The 21,703-nt window shown below is 38.9% G+C and overlaps 1 protein-coding gene across 6 annotated transcripts in view; it reads right to left on the reverse strand.

Moving 5' to 3' along the window:
• The window catches only part of LOC138744080 (inositol polyphosphate-5-phosphatase A), a 445,284-nt gene that overhangs the window by 8,626 nt on the left and 414,955 nt on the right, over positions 1–21,703 (reverse strand). The window contains exons 14-16 of one of the 6 annotated variants that reach the window (XM_069899596.1): positions 14,835–14,946; positions 4,155–4,223; positions 1,665–2,485 (exon numbers count right to left, since the gene is read on the reverse strand). In XM_069899596.1, the coding sequence (XP_069755697.1) occupies positions 2,267–2,485; positions 4,155–4,223; positions 14,835–14,946 (400 nt within the window). In that variant the 3' untranslated portion in view covers positions 1,665–2,266. Of the gene's footprint in view, positions 1–1,664; positions 2,486–4,154; positions 4,224–13,441; positions 14,076–14,834; positions 14,947–21,703 lie in introns of those variants that run through there. The other 5 variants (XM_069899597.1, XM_069899592.1, XM_069899593.1 and 2 more) reach the window with 5 other exon arrangements.

Below are 21,703 nucleotides of genomic sequence, written 5' to 3' on the forward strand. Positions count from 1 at the left end.
TAAGGGGAATTAAGCATTATGGAAAATGAGGGAGGTGGGTGGAGCTGAGTCCACAGCCAGATCATCTGTGATCTCATTGAATGGTGGAGCAGGCTTGACAGGGCCAGATGGCCAACTCCTGCTCCTATTTCTGATGTTTTAAGGAATCTCAAATCTGAAATTTTTAATTTAGCACATGATGGCTCCAATACCTTACGAAAAGGGAGGTCTGACTGAAAAAGCCAGTGAACGTTACAATGGGCTTCAGCGGAGATCATCTATCTCGACAGGCCTGTATAATCTGGGGTGAAACATTACACTTTTAAGTAAAGGGAGTGGATTTCTGAAATGCAAATCGTAAGATCTGGAACTAGCAAGGGAGCAGCCCATATTTTAAATTAAGATAACAGATTACATATACTAAGTGGACATTCCCTGGATTTAAAAAAAGTTGGGGATGATTGATTTTTCTGTTTTTGAAATGGTTAAAAAAATCAGTGAGGTTGATCTAGAAAATGATAAACAGAGATGTAATATTTGAAGTAGAGTTGTGAAATTTAGAAGGGAATTCACGTATTGTACAAAGGATAATTGAACAGTCCCACAAAAGACTGGATGGTGGGTCTAATGCAATTACAGTGACTGAATTAAGGGTTAAATAGGAATATATAAAACATGGAACAATACAGCATAGAAACAGGCTCTTCAGTGCATTGATGTCCACGTCAAACATGATGCTAAAATCTCTGTCGCTTACATAATAGATATTCCTGTATTTCCTGCATATTTATGGATCTACATGGAAGCCTCTTGAACCCAATGGTTATGTCAGTTTCCGCCACTACCACTGCAGCCCATTCCAAGCACCTATCACTCTCTGTGTAAAAACACACCCTCTTAAATCTCCCACTCACTGGAAATGCATGCCTTCTAGTAGTTGACATTTTTATCCTGGAGAAAAGATTCTGACTGTTCACCCTATCAATGTCTCTTAAGATTTAATAAATATTTATCAGGTTTCCTATGCAAAGAATCAAATTTTGTCCAACCTTTCCCCATAGCTCTGATCTTGCAATCCAGGCAGCACCCTAATAAATCTCTTCTGTACCCTTTTCAAAGCTTTCATACACATCCTTCTATTAATGGGACATATCATTTTCCACACAGTATTGTGTGGCCTAACAAAAGTTTTATATAATTGCAAGATACTTTCTTGTGCACAACACACTGAACAATGAAAGCAAACTTGCAATGAGCCTCTAACTGCACGGCCACTTACAGGGAGCTATGGACTTCTGACCTCCCAAAATCCAGCACCTCTGACTTGTCCGGATTAAACTCTATCTGCAATTTCTCTGCCTGTATTTGTTACTGATCTATCAGTATCCTCTACACTGTCCACACCCCACCAATCTTTGTGTCATCTGCAAGGGCTGGGGAGCACTAGTAGTAAATGGAATGAAGGTAGCAATGAACAGGGTACAAAATAATTGTCTGAACATGATAAAGTGGCTGAATCAGCTACCCTTCAAGTTCCAGTGCATTCACTTAGTGATGAACTCCATTTGGAGATGTAGTATAGAGAGGGCAGGTTCACTGTGGCTCAAGTGAATGGCACCCCATTTTCACCAAGGTGAACATTACATGTTGGCCTGTCAGTATCTCCTGAGTGTATCGAAATAAAGCAAACAGACCATCATCATTCAATCACTCACATTCTCTTTGTTAATCAGAACAGTATGAGCTAAATCACAAGCAATAAATATATCACCAAACCAAATGATTACTCCAAGCCACATTTATAGATGCAATCATGTAAAAGTACACAAACAACAAATATTAAGGGTTATTAATAGTTGCTATTATTGCACATGCTCCAGATGCCTGTTAAGCTTTCCTGTCGTCCCACTGCTACTCTGCAATGCCTCTACATACACAACTGGTCAAGTGCTCACAGGTCAAATATAGCCCTGAAGGATTACATGCATATATCCTGGTGCCCAAAGGCATAAAGGCAGCAGTGTACAATTGTACTTTGGAAGTTTAGTCTTGCATCACAGTTCTCAGATATGGCACAGCACTGTCATTTCCAGGCTCTGCACAAAGTGGTGGACAACACTGGAATTGAGTAACTCCATGGTACTTGACATTTCACATCACTTTCTCTTAGGCAACCAATGTACCAAGTATTTTGCTATTGCATTCTCATTGGGCTTTATCTGTAGGGTGCTCCATTAATGGCCTCTTCTGTGGATCAAAGTTCAACGCGATGGGGCTGCACTTTCTCTCAGCACTTGCTCATACTGTGTGAAATGCCAGATGCAAAGCTTCTAACTTCTGAGTTACTCAGTACATGACCTAAAGTGTTGGCATCGGAGCTGTTAGCGACTGGTATCAGTTCAAGTGACGGAGTGTTATGTTCATCACTGTCTTTTTCAGGTGCACGGACACATCTGCAACCTCTTTCATACTGGAAACAATGAACTTTTAGTTCTGTCCATGGACTCTTTTGACAAAATGCATCCAAAAACATAATAAAACAGATGCTGTAAATCTCATGTTTTATAAATAATTGCTGTAAATACTCAGCTCAAGTGATATCTATTGATACCTTTTGGTTAGTTAAGTGCCATTTTATACTATATGAGAGAAGGAAACGTTTGAAAGTATGGGACATACTGTCCAGTTTTTCATTACAGGGCAAGATCTTACAGAGCCTTTGGAACACAGCATCAAATTTGGAATGATTGGAAGGTTATGGAAAGTTTTTCTGCATGTTCCACCAATTTCCCATGGCATCCTAGAATATATTTCATTTTGATGCTGAAATCATCGCCAGCCTTTCCCTCTTCAGTATCCATTTTCACATTATCCTCTAACTTTGCTATTTCTGACTCCTCTTAAATAGTAATTCTCCCGACCAAGTACTCATTTCCTAAGCCATCCATATTTCTTGCCTTGACATATAGATAACCTTTTTGGTCTCTTTTCAGCCTTACTCTCTAGAAATACTGACAGAGCTTTAAGACAAAAATTTTTAGAAATACAGCACAGAAACAGGCCCTTTTCACCCACAAGCCCGAGCTGCCCAATTGCATCCAATTGACCTAAAACCCCCGAATCATCTTGAAGGGTGGGAGGGAACTGGAGCATACAGATGAAACCCATGCAGACACAGGGAGAACGTGCAAACTCCTTACAGACAGCACCAAGTTCGAACCTCAGTTCCTGGTGCTGTAACATCATTGTGCTCTAATAATTAACTGTGCCGCCACTTTTTAAAAAATGTATCTTTGATTGTTTCTGTGGACTGACATTCTCTCCTGACATGGACAGCTTGCTAGATCAGATGTTGCTTTGCCTTGTATTTCTCACATGCATGTGAGTGGGGTGTTACCGAAACGTAAGCGGTGCAAACACCACTGGCATAACATTGATCCCAATTTCCCCTTTACTGTTATGCTATTTCACTGTATCATAGAAATTCCCACTGTTCTACCCATTGCCCTGCCCCACTTTCTCAACCACCCACACTAACACGTTTTGGTTTTCTCAGTTCGATCAAAATGATCCAGTCCTTGACCATTATCTGTTTCACTTTTCATGGATGTTGCCTGACCTACTGAGGTTTTCCAGAATCTGCTGTTCTTTTTTTTTATTTTCATGTCTGGCTTAAGCCTCACCTAATGATAAACTCACCAGACACCTGCAGCACTGAGAAGAAACACATTCTGCATTTCTGAAGAATAACTCACAACAAATGATGAGATTTCCAGCTGGAACTTGTGTCTAAGATAAATGCTTAGAAATGAGCACAAAGGACAGAAGAAATAGAGTGTGAATGGCTCTAGAATCCATAGGTTACAAGGTGAGGGCAAATGGATGAGATCATTATGCCACTCCAATCTAAATACAGCCAAGGGATAGGGATTTATTTTGATTGGACAATGTCCTTTTGCTGTTAGCCACATTTCTTATGCTTCTAACATTTCACACAAACAATTAGATTTTATAGTTACTTATGCAACATTAATTTAAGTACATAAACCATGGGATAAAATAGAGAAAAATAATTAACACGCCACATACCATACAGCAATGTTACCAATAGAGGTGGCAACAATGTTCATTGCATTCAACACTACTGTTGAATTTAGCAACAAAGTACTCTTTACCTTGTGGTCCCCCATGCAAACATTTGGTCCAATGTTGTCATAGATAACTGACTTCTCGTCATTTTCGGCCTGTAAAACAGAGATCACTTTCTTTAGACACAGAGCGGCTATTCAGAGCAAAGACCTTTTCACAAAGACAAATATTTAGAGGCAGTGAGAACGCAATCTACAAGAGTTTCAACAAGCAAATAGATTTGGAAGGCTATGCCTGCATGGATTTGTAAAACCTCTTCTGAATGTTGGAAAGTTAAACACTGTTTACTACATCAGTTACAAACTGGTTTACCCAGCACATTGGGTAAAGGTGGGACATGAGAGGAGATTGGGTCTGGGTGGAGTGTAGGTGTGTAAACAAAGATAACCAATAATTACATTTTCAAGATGTAGTACCAAGGTATTTGTACTCTCAGTTGTTGGCAGTCTATTGACAATTATTTTATTATATTATCATTCTTTCATTCAAGGCAAATTATGCTTTAACATCATGATTATAAGATGTTGAACTCAAATGACTGGGGTGGTTCCACACAGTTATGACAGTTCTTTGGTTAGTTACCAATCAGCAAATCAGGGTAAAAAAGGCACACAATTGCTCATCATACACACTGGCTTTAAACCTTTTATATGTTCAAGTAATTGCAGACATGAGTTTCTATTGCTTTGATCTTGATGTTAATATTTAAAACATTTATTTTAGAACTGGCCACCTGAATATCAGTTCAAATGAAAGCATTCTCCTCACGGTGAACTTTTGCATGTATACAGAGCTTATGTCTGACAAGGTTCTTTGCTGTTGGCAGATATAATCATTTACCTGACGGCATCTTTCCTGCATTTGAGCTTGTTGATCTTTCTCTTCCATACCTCGTTAATGGTTCTGTATTTATGTTTTGTTTTTGTATATTTGTAATTTGGCCCCAGAATGCTTGATGGTTTAACACTTTTATCTCTACTTGTCCATCCACTAAAATAAAAACCAGGGTTTCTCTTTTGAGAAGTGCCACCTGAAAGGAATGGTTTAGGTTTAAATATATATTGATGTGGTGCCTTCAGATTGCCATCGGCACTACAATGGATGTTGACCTCAAGATGACTGTGGTGGAGAGGAGACAGTTGCCCAACCTCTGCTGAATGCAATTTCCAAAGAGTGTGTGGAGAAGGGTCATTGTCACAGTTCATCCCCCATAGCAGGATGATTTAAAATAATTGTCAAGAGCAGCACGACAGAGGACTCTCTGAACTATGGGGGACTTGCACAGAATCAGACATTCAGAACTGCTGGAAGACCATCAGCTCAGTGAAAGACGTACTTTGGTCTGCCCAGGACCTGCTGGTGTTTCAGTATATGGAGATGTCGGTGTGGGAATGGTGCCGACTGGAATACACTGAGGCATGTTGCAGGTAATGCGAGACTAATGTGGGAAAAAAAATCACAATCCAGAGGCCTCCCATTACTGGGTATTGAGGGGCTGAAGCTGAGGGAAGTCCCTCAAACAACAGAGGGGGAGGGGGTGGAGAAGTAACAAGGTGATTGGATTAGAAATTCATTTAATGATTGTACATATGTGAGAACAATTGCAAATTTATCTTATTATTACTAAAAATGTTTATATTTCAGAGTGAGATGCTAAAAATAGTTAACATTTCGAGAATAACGTTAACACGACTGTAATAGTCCTGGCTTAAATTTGATCATTTGTTTGAGAAACATTTACTTTTTAGTCTAGAATGGAGAGAGGCAGTGAGGATTTCTGAAAGGATGTTTGAAAGTAAATTCATTTGCGATTGTATTATATTTTATATTGTGAACTAAATAACAAGCTATTTTATTTCTCATCTATAACAGTTTTCCCCATAAACGTATATTAAGCACTTAATGTCAATTCACATTCAAAATGTACATTTTATAAACTGATATACAAATATCAGGCTTTGATACTTTCTTTCAAAATGACTTGATCACGATAAATACATTATAATAATTCTTTAAGGTTCTCAAACAACTAATGACCAATTGACTTGAATGATAAAAAGCTGGAGATAAATTGTGAAGAGTGTAAAACTTTTCAAAACCGGCTCATAAAGCCCACTTCGTCCTGTCCGAATGGACAATGAAATGCAGTCACAACCTGCCCATAAAGCATGGAGGCAAGCTGTGTCAGACTATGTGCACATGACATTCATTGTTCCAGAAACAGACAGAAGTTTTGTTAAAATATTAAAGGAATGAAAGAAAGCAGTAGATGTTAAAAAAAGACATGGAAAGCCAGACAATAGTTGATCAGAGCGTCAGATCATGATCATTGTTGATAGTTGGGCGTGGCTGGCCAGACAATTGGAACACCAGAATTTTCTTTTTTGAGAAGGTAACATCCAGTTGAAGAAATGTACAAGCTTTGCTGTGAGTCACACTCCTTCTTTTAAAAGAACAGCTCCTCTGACTAGGAAGCATGATGTTTCTTTGAAAGGTGATGAGCTTCTACCTAAAGGTTTTAACGGTATTGTTTTTACCAAAATCAATTTCAAAATAAAAGCGAATTGAAATAAGTTGGCTCTGATTACTTTAATTTGCACCTTTTCTAAATTTGCTATCTGGACCTGCTCCCTTCCTCACAATATTTTCAACATTGCTCCGATAGTGAAAAGGAAAGGAAAGGGACTAAATTGCATTCAAATATAGCTTGAGAGAATGCCCCACAGTCTGGAATTAATTTACAAATACATTTTATTCGTACACAATGCATCAACCAATTTGTACACAGTGTTTTCACAAGCATCAATATAATTAATGACCAGAGAAGTCTGCAATGGCGATGTATATTGAGGCATAAATGTTAGTCAGGACATCGGGAAACTTTCTATGCTCTAGTTTATAGGGTTCTTGGCCATTTGTATGAAAAGACATGTTGAATATGAAAATCCATCAATGTTGTAACTCCCTCCTCTCCAGTACCTTTTTAAAAGTCAGCTTGCACTCCTGTAATGTTGTGGGGCTACATTATGAACTTTCTCAGTTAAAGAGAGTCAACATTGAGACAAGAATAAATAAATAATTCCTTATCTTGGATAAGATAGTTAAGAGAGGATTTTTTTATTTAACTTCCCTAAATGAATATATTTGAATATTTCTTTGTGTAGATAATTGAAAAATAACTCTAAAATGCATTGTTTTTGTAAAATAAAACTTTATTTGTGGGATATTTTTAATAATTCAGAATTATAGAACGGTTAAACGGAAGCTATTCTGCTCCTCTGATGTCCTCCTACTAGTTTTATATGACTGATCCAACTCACTCACCCTCTCTGCAAATTATTACCTTTCAGAGATGCACTTCTCTCACTTTTCAACACTACAAATAAATCTGCCTTCAGCATGCCCACATTGAACTCTACACCCTAACCATTTACTGTCATTTTCTACAAATTTCTAGAGAGGTGTGATGGAAAGTGTGCTGACCAGAAGCACCACGGTCTGGTATGGGAACAGCAATATCCCTGAGCATAAACCCCTCCAACACAGCCCACAACATCACAGGCAAAACCCTCCCCACTATCAAGAACATCTATATGGAACACTGCCATCGGAGAGCAGCAGCAATCATCAAGGATCCACACCACCCAGCACATGCTCTGTTCTCTCTGCTGCCATCAGGAAAGAGGTGTCGGTGCCACAAGATTCACACCACCAGGTTCAGGAACAGCTGCCACCCCCTCCATCATCAGACTTCTCAATGACAAGCTCATTGTTTTTTCTCTCTATATTGCAAAGTCAGTTTATTTGTTTACATATTTATGTTGTGTACAGTCTTTTTTTTACACTACCAATGGATGGTAATTCAGTCTCACCCACAGGAAAAGGAATCTCATAGTTGTATGTGAGATCATGTATGTACTCTGACAATAAATCTGAAACCAAGAGATGTGTATTTTGAGGTTAATTCATTCACTAATTGCTTTCATTTTCATTCTTCTTACTCTTAACTCATCTGCCAATGGGAACAGTTTCTCTCTGTCTAATCTGTTTGCACCTTTCATAATTTTAAATACCCTTGTTAAGATTCCTCATAACCTCTGTTCCAAGAATATCTCTTCTATATGTACTCCATCCACGTAACTAAAATCTCTCAGCCCTGAAATCATTTTAGTAAACCTTGTCTGCATCCTCTGTCAAGCTTTTACGCCTTTGCGAATGTGTAGCTCCTAGAAGTGGACACAGTGATCTCTGGGTCAATGTTTCTTCACTACTCTTGTAATCCATTTCCTTATTTATAAAACTTGGATCCAAAATCCATGTTCTCAAGTTTTCTTGTTACCTTTAATAAATGATGCACTCTCTGCTCCTCGGCACTCTCTGTTGTAGATTTTTGAGTGTTCTGCCCTCTAGTTTGCATTCTTTCGAACAAAATCTAACACTTCACATATCACACCATTATGTTTTCACTGCCAGCTATTGCCAGTTCCGTCAGTCTGCTTAGATTTCCTTGAATTTTATTTTTATCTTTTTGAGAGTTCACAATGCTTTCAAATTTTGTTTAATCTACAAATCTGGAAATACAGGTGAAGTTTAAGAGATTAATAAAGATTAAGATGATCAGTTACTCCAGTCTACATCAAAGATTATGATTCTGCATCCGCAGTCTGAGGAATTAGTAACTGACACCACGAGCAGTCTCAGCAACTACTCAACGAATCGAGTGTGATTACATTATTGCCAGTGCCTGTTGAGTCGCCAGAGATAGACAGCATGTTAAACTGAAAATGTCCAATCTGCATTGTCTTTCGCCAGCATTCCTTAAATAGATGTGCTTGCAGATGGTATGGGTTGGAGATTAAGAGAGCAAGAGGTGGAAATTAGCTCGGGTGTTCTGGAGTGCTGTGGAGATAGAAGGAACACATCTACTCCTAACAGCTTAAACAAAGATAGAATATTTGCAGCCTATTGCGTTTCTCGTAGAATATTTCTAACTGGATGCGATGAGTTAACAATAAACTTTCACTCACCCCACAACATGGCACTCTTTTTTTTGAAGAGGCCAATTAACAACATTTGGCTTTCCATTCATATTTACAAGTAGTTCAATGGGTGATTAAATGGATGTCTGGGACACCCAAATATTCCTGGAGACTGGGTGCATTTTTAGCATGCTTCTGGCACAAAGAGTGTCTGCTCTTTTCTGTCCTGTTTACATTTTACTTGCTAGCAAAGTACAATTTACTGCATGGTTAAAATGAACATCTCAGTGTTTAAGATGCAAATTTTGTCTACTCCAAAGAACATATCCATTGAAACTAGACATAAAGATTTGTTGTATAACAGAATCAAGTGATTACTGTTTGGCATTTGATCCAGTTGCTAATAATCCCACATAGACGTTCCACATGTCGATGAAAAGGTTTATGAGAGGACCTGTAGTCAGCATTGAAGTAAAGCAATACTGCAATGTTTCAACAAATTAACCAAATCAGTGGAAACAAAGGAATAATTCATGATAGTTTTGAGGCAAAGTACACAGAACAATGACAGCAAACAGCAAGTGCTGATTTGTGTATTACTTTTTAATTATACTTCATCCACGCCAATGAGTTGTGCAGGCAGCTTCAATGCTTTCTGATTGCCCGTAAACACACAGCTTCCAACCTAGCTTAAAGAGTCTGTAATTTTCCTAAGAAGCAGAGAGTGATTTAAATATTAATTTAAATTGACTATCTACCTCAAGATAAAAATATTTCACTGATTGTGCTTTATCAAACCAAAAAAGATCTTCACTATTTGTGCACTGAGTGGAATGATTCCAGAGAGAAGGACTTGCAGCTACGTTGTTCTCTTTGGAGCAAAGAATGCTGAGCAGAGATTTTATAACCATTGTCCTAAACCATCGTCCTAAACCATCATGGATTTAAAAAGGGTGAATAAAGAGAAGTGGTTCCATGAGTGGACGATTCAAGGAACTGGGCAATGGATTCAAAGAGATGGGTAAAATCAGTGAAGATGTGAGGCAAAAGCTTTTTTAAGCAGAGATTGCATATAATCTTGATCTCACTGTCTGAAGGAGTGATGGAATCAAAGCCAACCAGTGCCTTTAAATAGGAAATGATAGGCACTGAAAGGGTTCTGAGGAAGTAGTGAGGCAATGGAACAATTTGGATTGCTTTGCAGGGCGCTGGCCAGGACTGGATGGGCTGAGTAATCTCGCCCTGTGTCAGAGCAATTCTCAACACCCACTTGCAACAAGAAATATATCAAAACAAGCAACTACCATTTAAACAATGGATTCAAATGAGAAACACATTAAAACAAAATCTCATTTATAAAAGGATTTGTCAAACTGTTCTCCTGATAGAGTTACTTCATCCTTACGATGCACAGTTAAACGGGCACTACAGAAAATGAAATAAAGTGACAACATAAAACATAAGAAATCAAAAATCTTCTAATTAGTTTTAAATGCAATGAGCTATTTAAGGTCAGACATGTTATTATAAAGCGCTGTTGCCTGCAATCAAAATGTAACCTTTTCTTTGCATGCACGGACACTTTCAATGTTCTGGAACCATCATGTAGTCACAGCAGGAAGTTCAAGTGCATTAATCAAATTCAAGATGATAATTTTCAAAAGCAGCATAAAATTGTAGATTTTCAGCTGCATAAATCTTCAGACAGATAAACAAATTACAGCAGTTACACACAAGCAGAAACAAAACTACACTTCACTGAGCATTCATTATCACATGCTATCAAGCAGTTATGCAGCTCTGTAGCAGTGGCCAACCTTTGGTGTGTTAGGGCTCAGAAAGCATAAAATAACATGATGGTGAGTTAACGGACCATGACATGATAGATGATGTTGCACAGTGGCTGTTTACAGCTCCATGTCTGTACAATCTGTAACGCCTATCGCATTGTGCTCAACATGCCGTTTGTTAATGCGAAATGATTCACACATTACTAGCTCTCTTTCCCCAGTTTCCGACAGCGAGCTCTCTATCTGTACTCTAATGTACCTGGGCAATCAATGGAGGTAATAAAATAAATGTGCAAAGTGATCAAATCTAATTACAATGCAAAAGAAACTTTACGGATCAGATGACTCTTTTTTATTCTGAATTGACAAAGATGCATTGTGTGAAATCAATGAAGAGAAAGATCAGTACAGGAGCAATATCAAACTGAAGACAATGACCAAATAAAGCAGTCAAAAGGCCACTTGGTTCAACTACCTAAAAAGTATATAAACTAAAAATTATAATTGATTGTGCCAATAATTAAGTCATTATTGTTAACACTCGACACTAAATTATGAGATATTTGCCTGCCAAAATTCAATGTTATATTTTGTACTTTATGAAGTGTCAATTAAATAATCCAATATTTAAAGCAGTTCTAAAGACAAATATGACTGCTAGGTGAGCACTTCACTAATATCATTATTTAGAACCAAAAAATGGACCTTATAGTTTGGTATGTCTCTTGTTGAAGTATTTTTATAATAATCATCAATAAACAATTCTACTATGCCAGAAATAGAAAAGAATAGACTGATGTCTTTATTCAAAATACATTGTCAGTAAGTTAAAAAAATCTATTTTAATTCCTAACACATTCAGAAAAAGTGTTGAAAATATGGCCATTGACAAGTGATGAAGGTCCATTCATAACAGAAGAATGACATAAACTCAGTGTCAAGCTCTTCAGTTTGAGTGAGGACTGAAAAACTACAGAACTAACTTTTAAAAAAATTTAGACATAGCACGGTAACAGGCCCATCCGGCCCACGAGCCCATGCCACCCAATTACACCTAATTAACCTACAATCCCCGTACATTTTGAAAGGTGAGAGGAAACCAGTGCGCCTGGAGGAAACCCACACAGACACAGGGAGAATGTACAAACTCCTTATAGACAGTGTGGGATTTGAACCCCGGTCCCGGTTTCTGGTGCTATAATAGCGTTGTGCTAACCGCTAGGCCAACCATGCGACCGCGACCCTAATGTTATCTTAATGGTGATAATATTAATTTCAAAATTACCATGAAATTCACCTTTGCACATGTAAAATTACATAAATATTTGGTTCTTGGATGCAATATTCTTGCTGCTCCCATCAGGAAAGAGGTCTAGGTGCCACAAGACTCACACCACCAGTTTCAGGAATAGCCGCTACCCCTCAAACATTAGACTCCTCAATAACAAACTTAATCAGAGACTTATTTAATGATTCCTTCTTTGCTCTTTATTTATTACTGAATTTATTTTCTGTATTTGCACAGTCAGTCTGTTTACATTTTTTTGCTTTTGTATACACTTATTACTTCTTGAGTGCAGTTTACTGTTACTACTAATGAGAAATTCTGCCTGGCCCACAGGAAAATGAATCTCAGTGTTGTATGTGATGTCATGTATGTACTCTTAACAATAAATATGAACCTTGACTTTGCAATTGTGATAAAGAATATATTGTATATTTCAGTGTACAAGTCAAGCCGTGAAACACTAAAACATTTCTCAAGGGGGGGGGGGGTGGGGGCCAACTAATACGCTAGATATACTTTTGAGACCTTAAATACACCAAAAAAAAACAATTGACGTTAATTCGGTACGTAAGTCGATGCTGGAAGCTTTTCCCCACCACCAACAGTGCTCTTTCTGACATCCCACCACTGGGTGCTGCCATAATCGCTCCTACCTGAGACCCTGAGGTTGCCGTCGTCGTCCCTGCCTGATAGACTGAGGTTCTTGCTCCCGCCTTGAGCACGATGGCACTGCTCCAGTTATGTGGGCCATCGCCATTGCTGTCCAGTAGGCTGAGGCTTTTTTTACTTACTTAATTGACAGCTTTGTTACTCGCGAATGGGGTCTTTTAAAAAAATTTGGGTTGTTTCTGGGAGGCCTGAACAGCCCGAAAAATGGGGGTCGACTTATAGGCCGGTCGATTAATGCGCCAAAATATATGGTAATTGCAAATAGTTAGTATTATTATTTAATAGTGGATGGTTTATTCTTGGATTATAACAGGACAATGATGAAGATTTACAATTGAAGTTTTCTGATCATGATGCAAGAATGTGGTCCTATCAGAAAGTGAGAGACATACGAGGGGGAAATACAGAGAAATTAAATATACACAGACTTATCAAAGACATGGAGAGACTTACATATAGAGGACATTCTTTGCCCTCTCAGATTGATATATTCTATGATCACTCTCTTAATCAGGCTTACTGCTGCAAAATTTTCTTCACTGACAAAGGCAAGAACCCGATGAAAATAAAATGAGTTTGGAATGTACCATTTTTAAAACATATTCCTTTATTGCGTTAAAGATGTTGGCCTTAAGTAAATAATATGACAATTACAGATCATATATACGTCGACATTGGAAAACACATTCAGAGAGAAAATGTGCAGTGAGAGATTGCTTTTCTCTTCCTCCCTCAGAGTGGTGCGCTGAGCTTCTGAACTTTTGTGTGGAAATAGCGGGGCAATCCTTGTCTCATCAGAATGCAAAGTGCATTACTGCTCAGTTTTTTTTAATGGAGAATGATAGCACACTCAGATAGATAATCAGGTTATGTGCTGCACAGGAATTCACAGGATTTGTTGTGGAAACAAGGCAGCATCAATTCACCCAGTTTCCTTTCCCTCGATGATGGAGCATAATAGAGTTTCTGTGCCCTGAACCATGGAGATAACTTGTGAATAGACAGAGAACATAAATTGCAAATTAAAGTTTTAATGAACACTAAAATTGAATCTTAGTGTCAATGGCTATTTTGTACTTGGCTGTAGGTTTTCAGTCTCAAGTGGGTTGTTTTCCAGGAGCTTGTGTAATGTTTCCGAATCGCACTTCTGGTCAGATGACCAAGGTATCAGACATTAAACGAGGGAGTCACAGCAGAGCAAATAAATGAAAGTAAGAGGAACTGGAAAAGTGAACAAACAAACAAAAGATGTAACTGATTCAGGATCCAATCAGACATGAAAAGAATGAGAAATGCAACATACACTGTACATTCAAGAGCTCATGAACCAACTTTCTCTCAATCACCCCTCCACCCCCACTGAATGGTCTGCTCTCCTTCCCGTCTCTCTACCTCTCTGTTTGTCCTGGATCCCATCATCTCTTGCTTCTCCCTCAGCCCTTCTCCTTTCACATTTGCTCTCTTCTCTTCCCACTTTTGCCTCACCAAAGGATCCCAACCTGAATCGCTGACTGATCATTTCTCTCCAAGGATCTGCTGAGTCTCTCCAACTTCTCATTGTCACTCAATATTTCACTCAGCATCTGCAATTCTCGTGTTTCTCTGTTTCAAAAGAGTAATTGATGCGTAGAAAAAGTTTTTCTCTTGCTCTTTTCACTTTCACTCTATAACTTCAGCTTGAGGAGGATAAAGCAAACAGTACATTGTTTGAAAAATCTATCCCTGATTCTATTTAATCACTTTACACTTTGACAGATTAATTTTGCAAAAAAAATGTATGAAGTAAAATAGGATTAAGCAATTATCACAAGACCCCTGAGAACCTTTTGCCGTGCGGAATGCAAGATATGGGGAGACATCAGGTTAATTTCCTATTTTATACATTGATGAGTAAAACACACAACATCTGTAGTTAGTCCTTATATTCATACTTAGATTTACTCAGTATTAGTGGGACAAACATTCAGGTTACCTACTTACCTTATGAATAAGATCGCGTGCCAAATGTGACAAAAGAATCCGATCACACCACGAGGGACACCTTGTATTCATGTACTGCTTCCCTTGATTGGAGTCCTCACTGTATGGATAGCTGGAAAAGAGAAACAAGGGTAATTTACTCCTTTTTACTGGCAAGTGAGAATCATAAAGGAGAAAATAAACATACATTGCTGTGGCATTTACATTTCCCAAATATGGAAGTAATGATATAAGTGAGAGGTGACGGTGTATTTTAATTGATTCTCTGAGCATTTAGCAAAGTGATACGCATGTTTTGTTATTATCATTCAATTTTTGTTACATGAAGCACAGCTTTACATCTACCATTGTTGTTAATCACCTGAGCATTTCCACCCCAATCACCCACCCTCTCAGGAACTCTTTGATCACCTGTAAAGCAAAGTTTCAACCATTAAAATAGACAGCAGATTGTGCAATAACATCTTCTTACCAGCAACTCATTCACCTTCACTTCCTCTGAGATCTTCCTTCAAAAATGATGGTTTAAATTTGAATTTAGACGTACAGACCTACAGCACAATAACAGGCCCTTTCGGCCCATGAGCCTGTGCCGCCCAATTACACCCCATTAACTACAATCCCCGTACATTTTGAAGGGTGGGAGGAAACTGGAGCACTTAGACAAATCCCACGCAGACACAGAGAGAACGTGCAAACTCCTTACAGACAGCAATGGATATGAACCCGGGTCACTGGCGCTGTAACAGTGTTGCACTAAACCACTATGCTGACTGCACCAGTCCAATTAGAGGAAGCATTTTTTAAAGAAGCCATTGATATTTAAAGAGATCCTACTGTTGAGCAATTAATTCAGTTGAATGTGGTAAGAGGAGGAAGAGATTGCTACTTAGCTGAGCTAGAGAGTGTTCTGACCACACCATGCTTGACTTGTACTTAAATACTGAACTTGTTTAATTGCACAGCCTTTGTAAATGCCAAACATTGGGCCAGATCAATTCCTGCTTCACTGCTCCTGCACTATATCACACGTTCTGAGTGTGAATATTTATCACCAATAGTTGATAGGCAAAGTTCACAAACAACAACCCAGTACCTCTGTACATGCAGTTTTCATGAAAATATTTGTTAAATTAGTTGTGCGAGAAATATTGTTGTTCTGCCTGTCCATCCCGTAGGATGGTGATGGATCCTTCCAGTCAGCTTGTGGGGTTTGATATGTACGTCCTGGGTCGGCTGTACAGGCCGATCCTTGACATGCCCTGCTTGTCATGGACTTGGCAGGTAAGGTCTGGAGGGGCAACAGGGGCAGAAGTTCTGTTGAGGCACTTCCTGTTCCTTTCCTCTGTTGTCTCTGAGCTTATTCTCAGCAGCGCCCACACCTTATCTGATGGTGTCCCTCCACTGTGAGTGATCTTGAGCCAGATCCTCCCATGTTGATGGGACAATGTCAGCTTTCTTGAAGCTCCTTGTGCCGAACCTCCTTGTACCGTAGTCGCTGGCCTCCTCATTTTCGGGTACCACTGGACAGTTGGCCATACAAGATGTATGGCCTAGGGCAGTCTTCTGACACAGCACAGTTGGGCTGACATTCCAGCTCAAGAAAGGACCTCAATATTGGAGATCTTGTCTCACCAGGTGATCTTCATCAGAGAACGTAGATGACGCTGATGCAGTTGGTCAAGCTGACCTAAATGACTCTGAAATGGGCACCAGTCTCTCACATCCATAGAGCATGGCTGATATGACAACAGCCCTGTACACCTTGTGCTTGGCCAACCTGATATTCTGTGACCAAACCCAATCTTTCAGCTGACCAGAGGCAAAACAGACATTTCTGGTTCTTGACTCAATCTCTACATCTAGAGAAGCTGAGGATGTAATGGTGCTGCCCGGGCAGCAAAACTTGTTGGCAGCATTGAGACGAGTGTCAACAATGAGGACAGTTGGTTCTTTGTAGCTTGAGCCAGGGGCCGGTTGGTACAAAACATCTGTCTTCAGGCTGATTATCAATCCATAGCTCTTAGCAGCACTGGAAAAGCTACTGGTTACCTCTTGTAGAGTCTTCGAGGGAGTGGGCAACCAGTGCACAGTCATCAAAAAACTATGGCTCATGCACCACAATGTCCCTGACTTTTGTTTTTGCTCTCAGTCTTGCAAGGTTGAAGAGCCCACCATCGTTGGATGAATCTGTTGAATATCCATGTGTAATTTGCAAATAAAAAATTCTGCTTTATCCAAGCACTAAATATATATTTATGTTCATATAACATTTTGGGGGAAGGGTGGAGGAGCCTTAACTGAGGTTTCAAACGAACTAACTAGCTAACTAGCATTCTAAAAGTTAGGACATGAACCTTCACCCCATTTTCCCATGACAACTGGCAGAGCCTTGGATATCTGTGGAAAGTAGTGGGACACAATCTAGGATCTGTAACACTCTGCAGTGGGAATACAATTCCCCCACCTACAGGCCGATAATTTCCTTTTTTCTGCCTCCCTCGTTCCTTAAACAGTGGAACTACATTTGAGACCTTTCAATCCTCCGGAACCATGGCAGAGTCCATTTATTTCTGGAAAATCATTTCCAATGCCTCCACAATCTCCAAAGCCACTTCCTTCAGAACACGTGGGTGCAACTCATCCAGTCCGGGAGACTTATCTATATTTAGTCCATTTGCTTACCAAGCACTTTCTCTCTAGTAATCCTGACTTTACTTAATTCTATTCCCTAAGACCTCTGACTATCAGGTATATTGCTAATGTCTTCCACAGTGAAAACTGATGCAAAATACTCATTTAGTTCCTCTGCCATCTCTTTGTTACCCATTATAATTTCTCCAGCGTCATTTCCAATTGGTCCAATATCTACCCGTGAATCTATTTTTGAATATTTTATTTTGAGAATTTTCAATCAACAGCAACATGCAGTCAAAATGAAGAATAATCAAAAATAAAAACATCAATATCCAGAATATTAACAAAATAATACAGATATTGATTTGCATGTCGATATTAATGAGTGAGAGAAAAGAAACGAGTTAACATGTGATTCAATATTATAAAGAAAGAAAGATTCCAATCATACGACAAAAATGCAAATTCAATGTCCACGTTGAACCAAAGGGAGAAAAAGAGAATAGAAAGATAATAGAGAGAAAGGAACCCCCCCCCCCCCCAAATAAGAAGAAAGAAGAAAAGAAAAAGTAAGAAAAAAGAATGAATAAGAAAGAGAAAAAACTGGTTTTATCTCAGATAAACCCCACTCCCATCAAAGGACAAATAACTTGATTTATCTCGGGTCCTCGGCGCTGTGAGCACCGGGGGAAAGAGACAGGAGGGAGAATACATTTAAAGATTTACCCAATGTACCTTAGGTATGAATTCTATATTCTTAAAAATACATCCTACCTGTTTCTGAGGTTCTACGTGATCTTCTCTAGGGGAACACAATTATGCATTTCTAACTTCCAGTGGGATTAACCTAGTTGGGAATCAGATTTCCAAAGAACTGCTATGGATTTCCAGGCCACTGCTAAAGTGAGCTTAATGAATTTTAATTGATATTTTGACAGCCTTATTTCTGGTCTTACACCATCTAAATTCCCCAATAAAAATAATTCAGGTACCCAAGGGTATCGAATTCCAGTAATTTTTTTTCCAGGACATTATCCAAATCTTCCCAGAAAGGCTTCACTTTAGGGCATGACCAGGTTGAATGCAAGAAAGTACCTAATTCTGGGCCACATCAAAAAGATTGGTCTGATATTTCTGATTTGAATTTATGTACCTTTTGTGGAGTGAGATATAGTTGATCCAAGAAGTTATATTGCACCAGCCGATACCTTACATGAATCGTGGTAATCCTGCTGTCCCAACATGTCAAACTATAAAAATGGATTAATTTCTATACCCAAATCTGATTTGTACCTTTGTCTTGTTTTGGGGTTCCCGCCTGAAGTAAGGAACACATTTTTGAAATAAAATTCTTTGTGCTCCCCTTTCAAACCAGAGTCTCCATTTTGCTGCACTGCAGTAAGGTCAGTGCTGGACCTAATCTTATCCCTTAAATAAGATCTTAACTGAAGATAGCAGAAAAAAGATGCATTTAAAATTCCATATTTAAACCTAATTTGCTCAAATGTCATAAATTGTCCCTGCTCATAACAATCCTCAATACACTTGACCCCTCTCTGGGACCAAATGTCCAGGATTTTATTATCAATCGTTAATAGAATTAACATATTTTGAGTCAGGGGTGTTTTAGGTGAAAGAACCCCCTTGTCCCCAATTTGACCATTAATTTTATTCCATATTGTAATTATATGCTTTAATTGGGTGGGGGGGGGGCTTCTTTAGGGCAGGATAATATGTAGAATTCCATTTATATAGAGGTTTTCCGCTATCCTCTCACCAACATTATGCAACTCCAATTTTACCCATGAAGACTTGTCTCCTCCATCAAGAGTGAGGTGACAAACTTCAACTGGATTGCCCAAAAATATTTTTTGAAATCCAGGAGCATTAATCCTCCCAATTCATTATTCCAAGTTAATTTATCAATAGAGATTCTGGAAGGTTTACCTTTCCACAGAAAGTTCCTGATGCATTTATCAAGGCTTTGAAAGAATCTCTGAGGTATAGGAGCAGGCAAACTTTGAAAAAAAAAATTGTACTCTAGGCAGCACATTCACTGTAATACAGTTGACTCTTCCAACCAAAGTTCTTGGGAGGGTCATCCATTTATTAAGATCATCCTCAATTTTCTGAAGCAAGGGCAGATAATCCAACATATTAATTCTGATACCTACCTTGATACCTAAATATTTAATCCCATTGTGTGGCCACTTAAATTGAGAATTTCTCTTAATTTGTTCATAATTCCCACCTGCAAGCGACATATCAGTAAGGAGTTAACTGGTTTTGTCAGAACATCATCAGGAAATAAATTGATTTGATGTTCTTCCTGATTATATCTTCCTTTATGTCTGGATCGAGACAGATGGATTCCACTAACGGTTCAATAGCCAAGACTAAAAGAGCTGGAGATGATGGACAACCTTTTCTGCTGGATCTGGACAGTGGGAAATGTTGATGAAATTTGACCATTAGTTATTACTTTAGCTTTAGGCTCAGAATATAGAGCTCAAACCCAGTTAATAAATGTTTGCCCTTGTCCAAGTTTTTCCAGCACTTTAACTCTCTTTTACTCTTCATATATTAAAAAAATAGATTTGATTCAACATTTCTTTGGTCATAGAAGACAGAAGGTTATGGTGGAGGAGTGTTAGTCTGACTAGAGGTCTATTTCAAAGGAATTTAAGTGGTATTGCTTGTTATACATCTGAGTGATTTGGATGAAAATGTAAGTGGGTTGATTATTACATTTGCAGATGATACAAAAACTGGAGGCGTTGTGGAATATGAGGAAGCCTGTTAATAGATACAGCATCATATAGATACGATGAAACTCTGGATAGAGAAATGGAGTTTAATCTGGACTAATGTTCACTTTGGAAGGTCCATTTAAGAAGAAGGTAAACAGTAAATGGCAGGTCCCTCCGGAGCATGAATGTACAGAGGGATATTAAGGTGACAGTAGATTGGGAGTAAAGAAAGGGTATGGCATACTTGCCTTCATTGGTCAGGGCTTTGAATATCAAGTACAGGCAGTCATGTTGCACCTATATAAAACTTTGGTTAGGCCACATTGGAGTCCATGTGCTATTCTGGTCACAGCATAACAGGCAGGATCTGGATGCCTCAGGGAGGTTGTTAGCTCACCAGGAGATAGTATTAGCCATAAGGAGAGGTTGGACAAGCCTGGATTGTTTTTTCTGGAGCTTTGGAGGCTAAGGGAAGACTGGATAGAAATGTAGACAATGATGAGGGGTATTAGATAGAGTAGAAAGACAGGCTTTGTTCCCCACGGTGGAAATATCAAATTCTTGAGGAAATAAGTTTAAAATGAGAAGGAAATAGTTAAAAGGAGAGTTGCAATGCAGGACTTTTTACACGGAAAGTGGGAGGTGCTTGGAGTGCTCTGCCGGAGGAGATGGTGGAAGCAGACACAATAACAATGTTTAAGGGGAATTCAGAGAGGCACATGAACAAGAAGGCAATGAAGGGATTATATAGGCAGATGGGATTCGTTTTCATGCATTGTAAGGCCTGTGCTGTACTGATTTTTGTTCTTTTATATAAGTTCTTCCATTTCTGCTCTAGTTCAGGTACTGAAATGGTTAAACTTGTGTTCCAGTTGACTGTAAGAAAGATAATCCAGATTCCTTGTCCTTCTCGACTGTATGCAGCCTCTCAAGCACTTGACCTTACCATTCTATTGGGACTGGGACTGGCCTGGTTCAATTTTTACCTATCGTATATAATTATGGCTAAAAAAAGTAACATGCGATGGATTCTCTTCCTGCTCCTGCACCATTATCTCTGATTCACACTTGATATCCTCCTGTTCATCATGGAGTTCATCGGCAACTCTCCCAGGCACGCTGCCCACCTTGCCTCTGGCCCCTATTGTCCATTTGCACGTCATCGATCAAAACAGATTGGCTGCGGTCAAATCCCCATTGGAAAATAGTGTTCAAGGGAGAGAAGTCATTGAAACGACACGAAGGACTCGGCCTTAATTGTGAGCAGTGTGTTGAGTTAGTAGGAGGGCTGCAAAGTGGTGAGGAGCCAGCTTGGCAAAGAGCAAAGTTTGAGCATTGGCCCTTCAGAAGGTGTTGTTACAGATAAATAAAAGATGGGCAGTAAATGCTGGTCATTTTGTTATTTTGCAGACTGTGAGGTTGAAAATCACACCGGTGATGAGTACTGGGGTGGAAATATTGTTAATATGATTTGGCCGAATT

The sequence above is a fragment of the Narcine bancroftii genome, chromosome 10, assembly GCF_036971445.1.
Source record: "Narcine bancroftii isolate sNarBan1 chromosome 10, sNarBan1.hap1, whole genome shotgun sequence".
In the NCBI taxonomy this organism is placed as follows: domain Eukaryota; kingdom Metazoa; phylum Chordata; class Chondrichthyes; order Torpediniformes; family Narcinidae; genus Narcine; species Narcine bancroftii.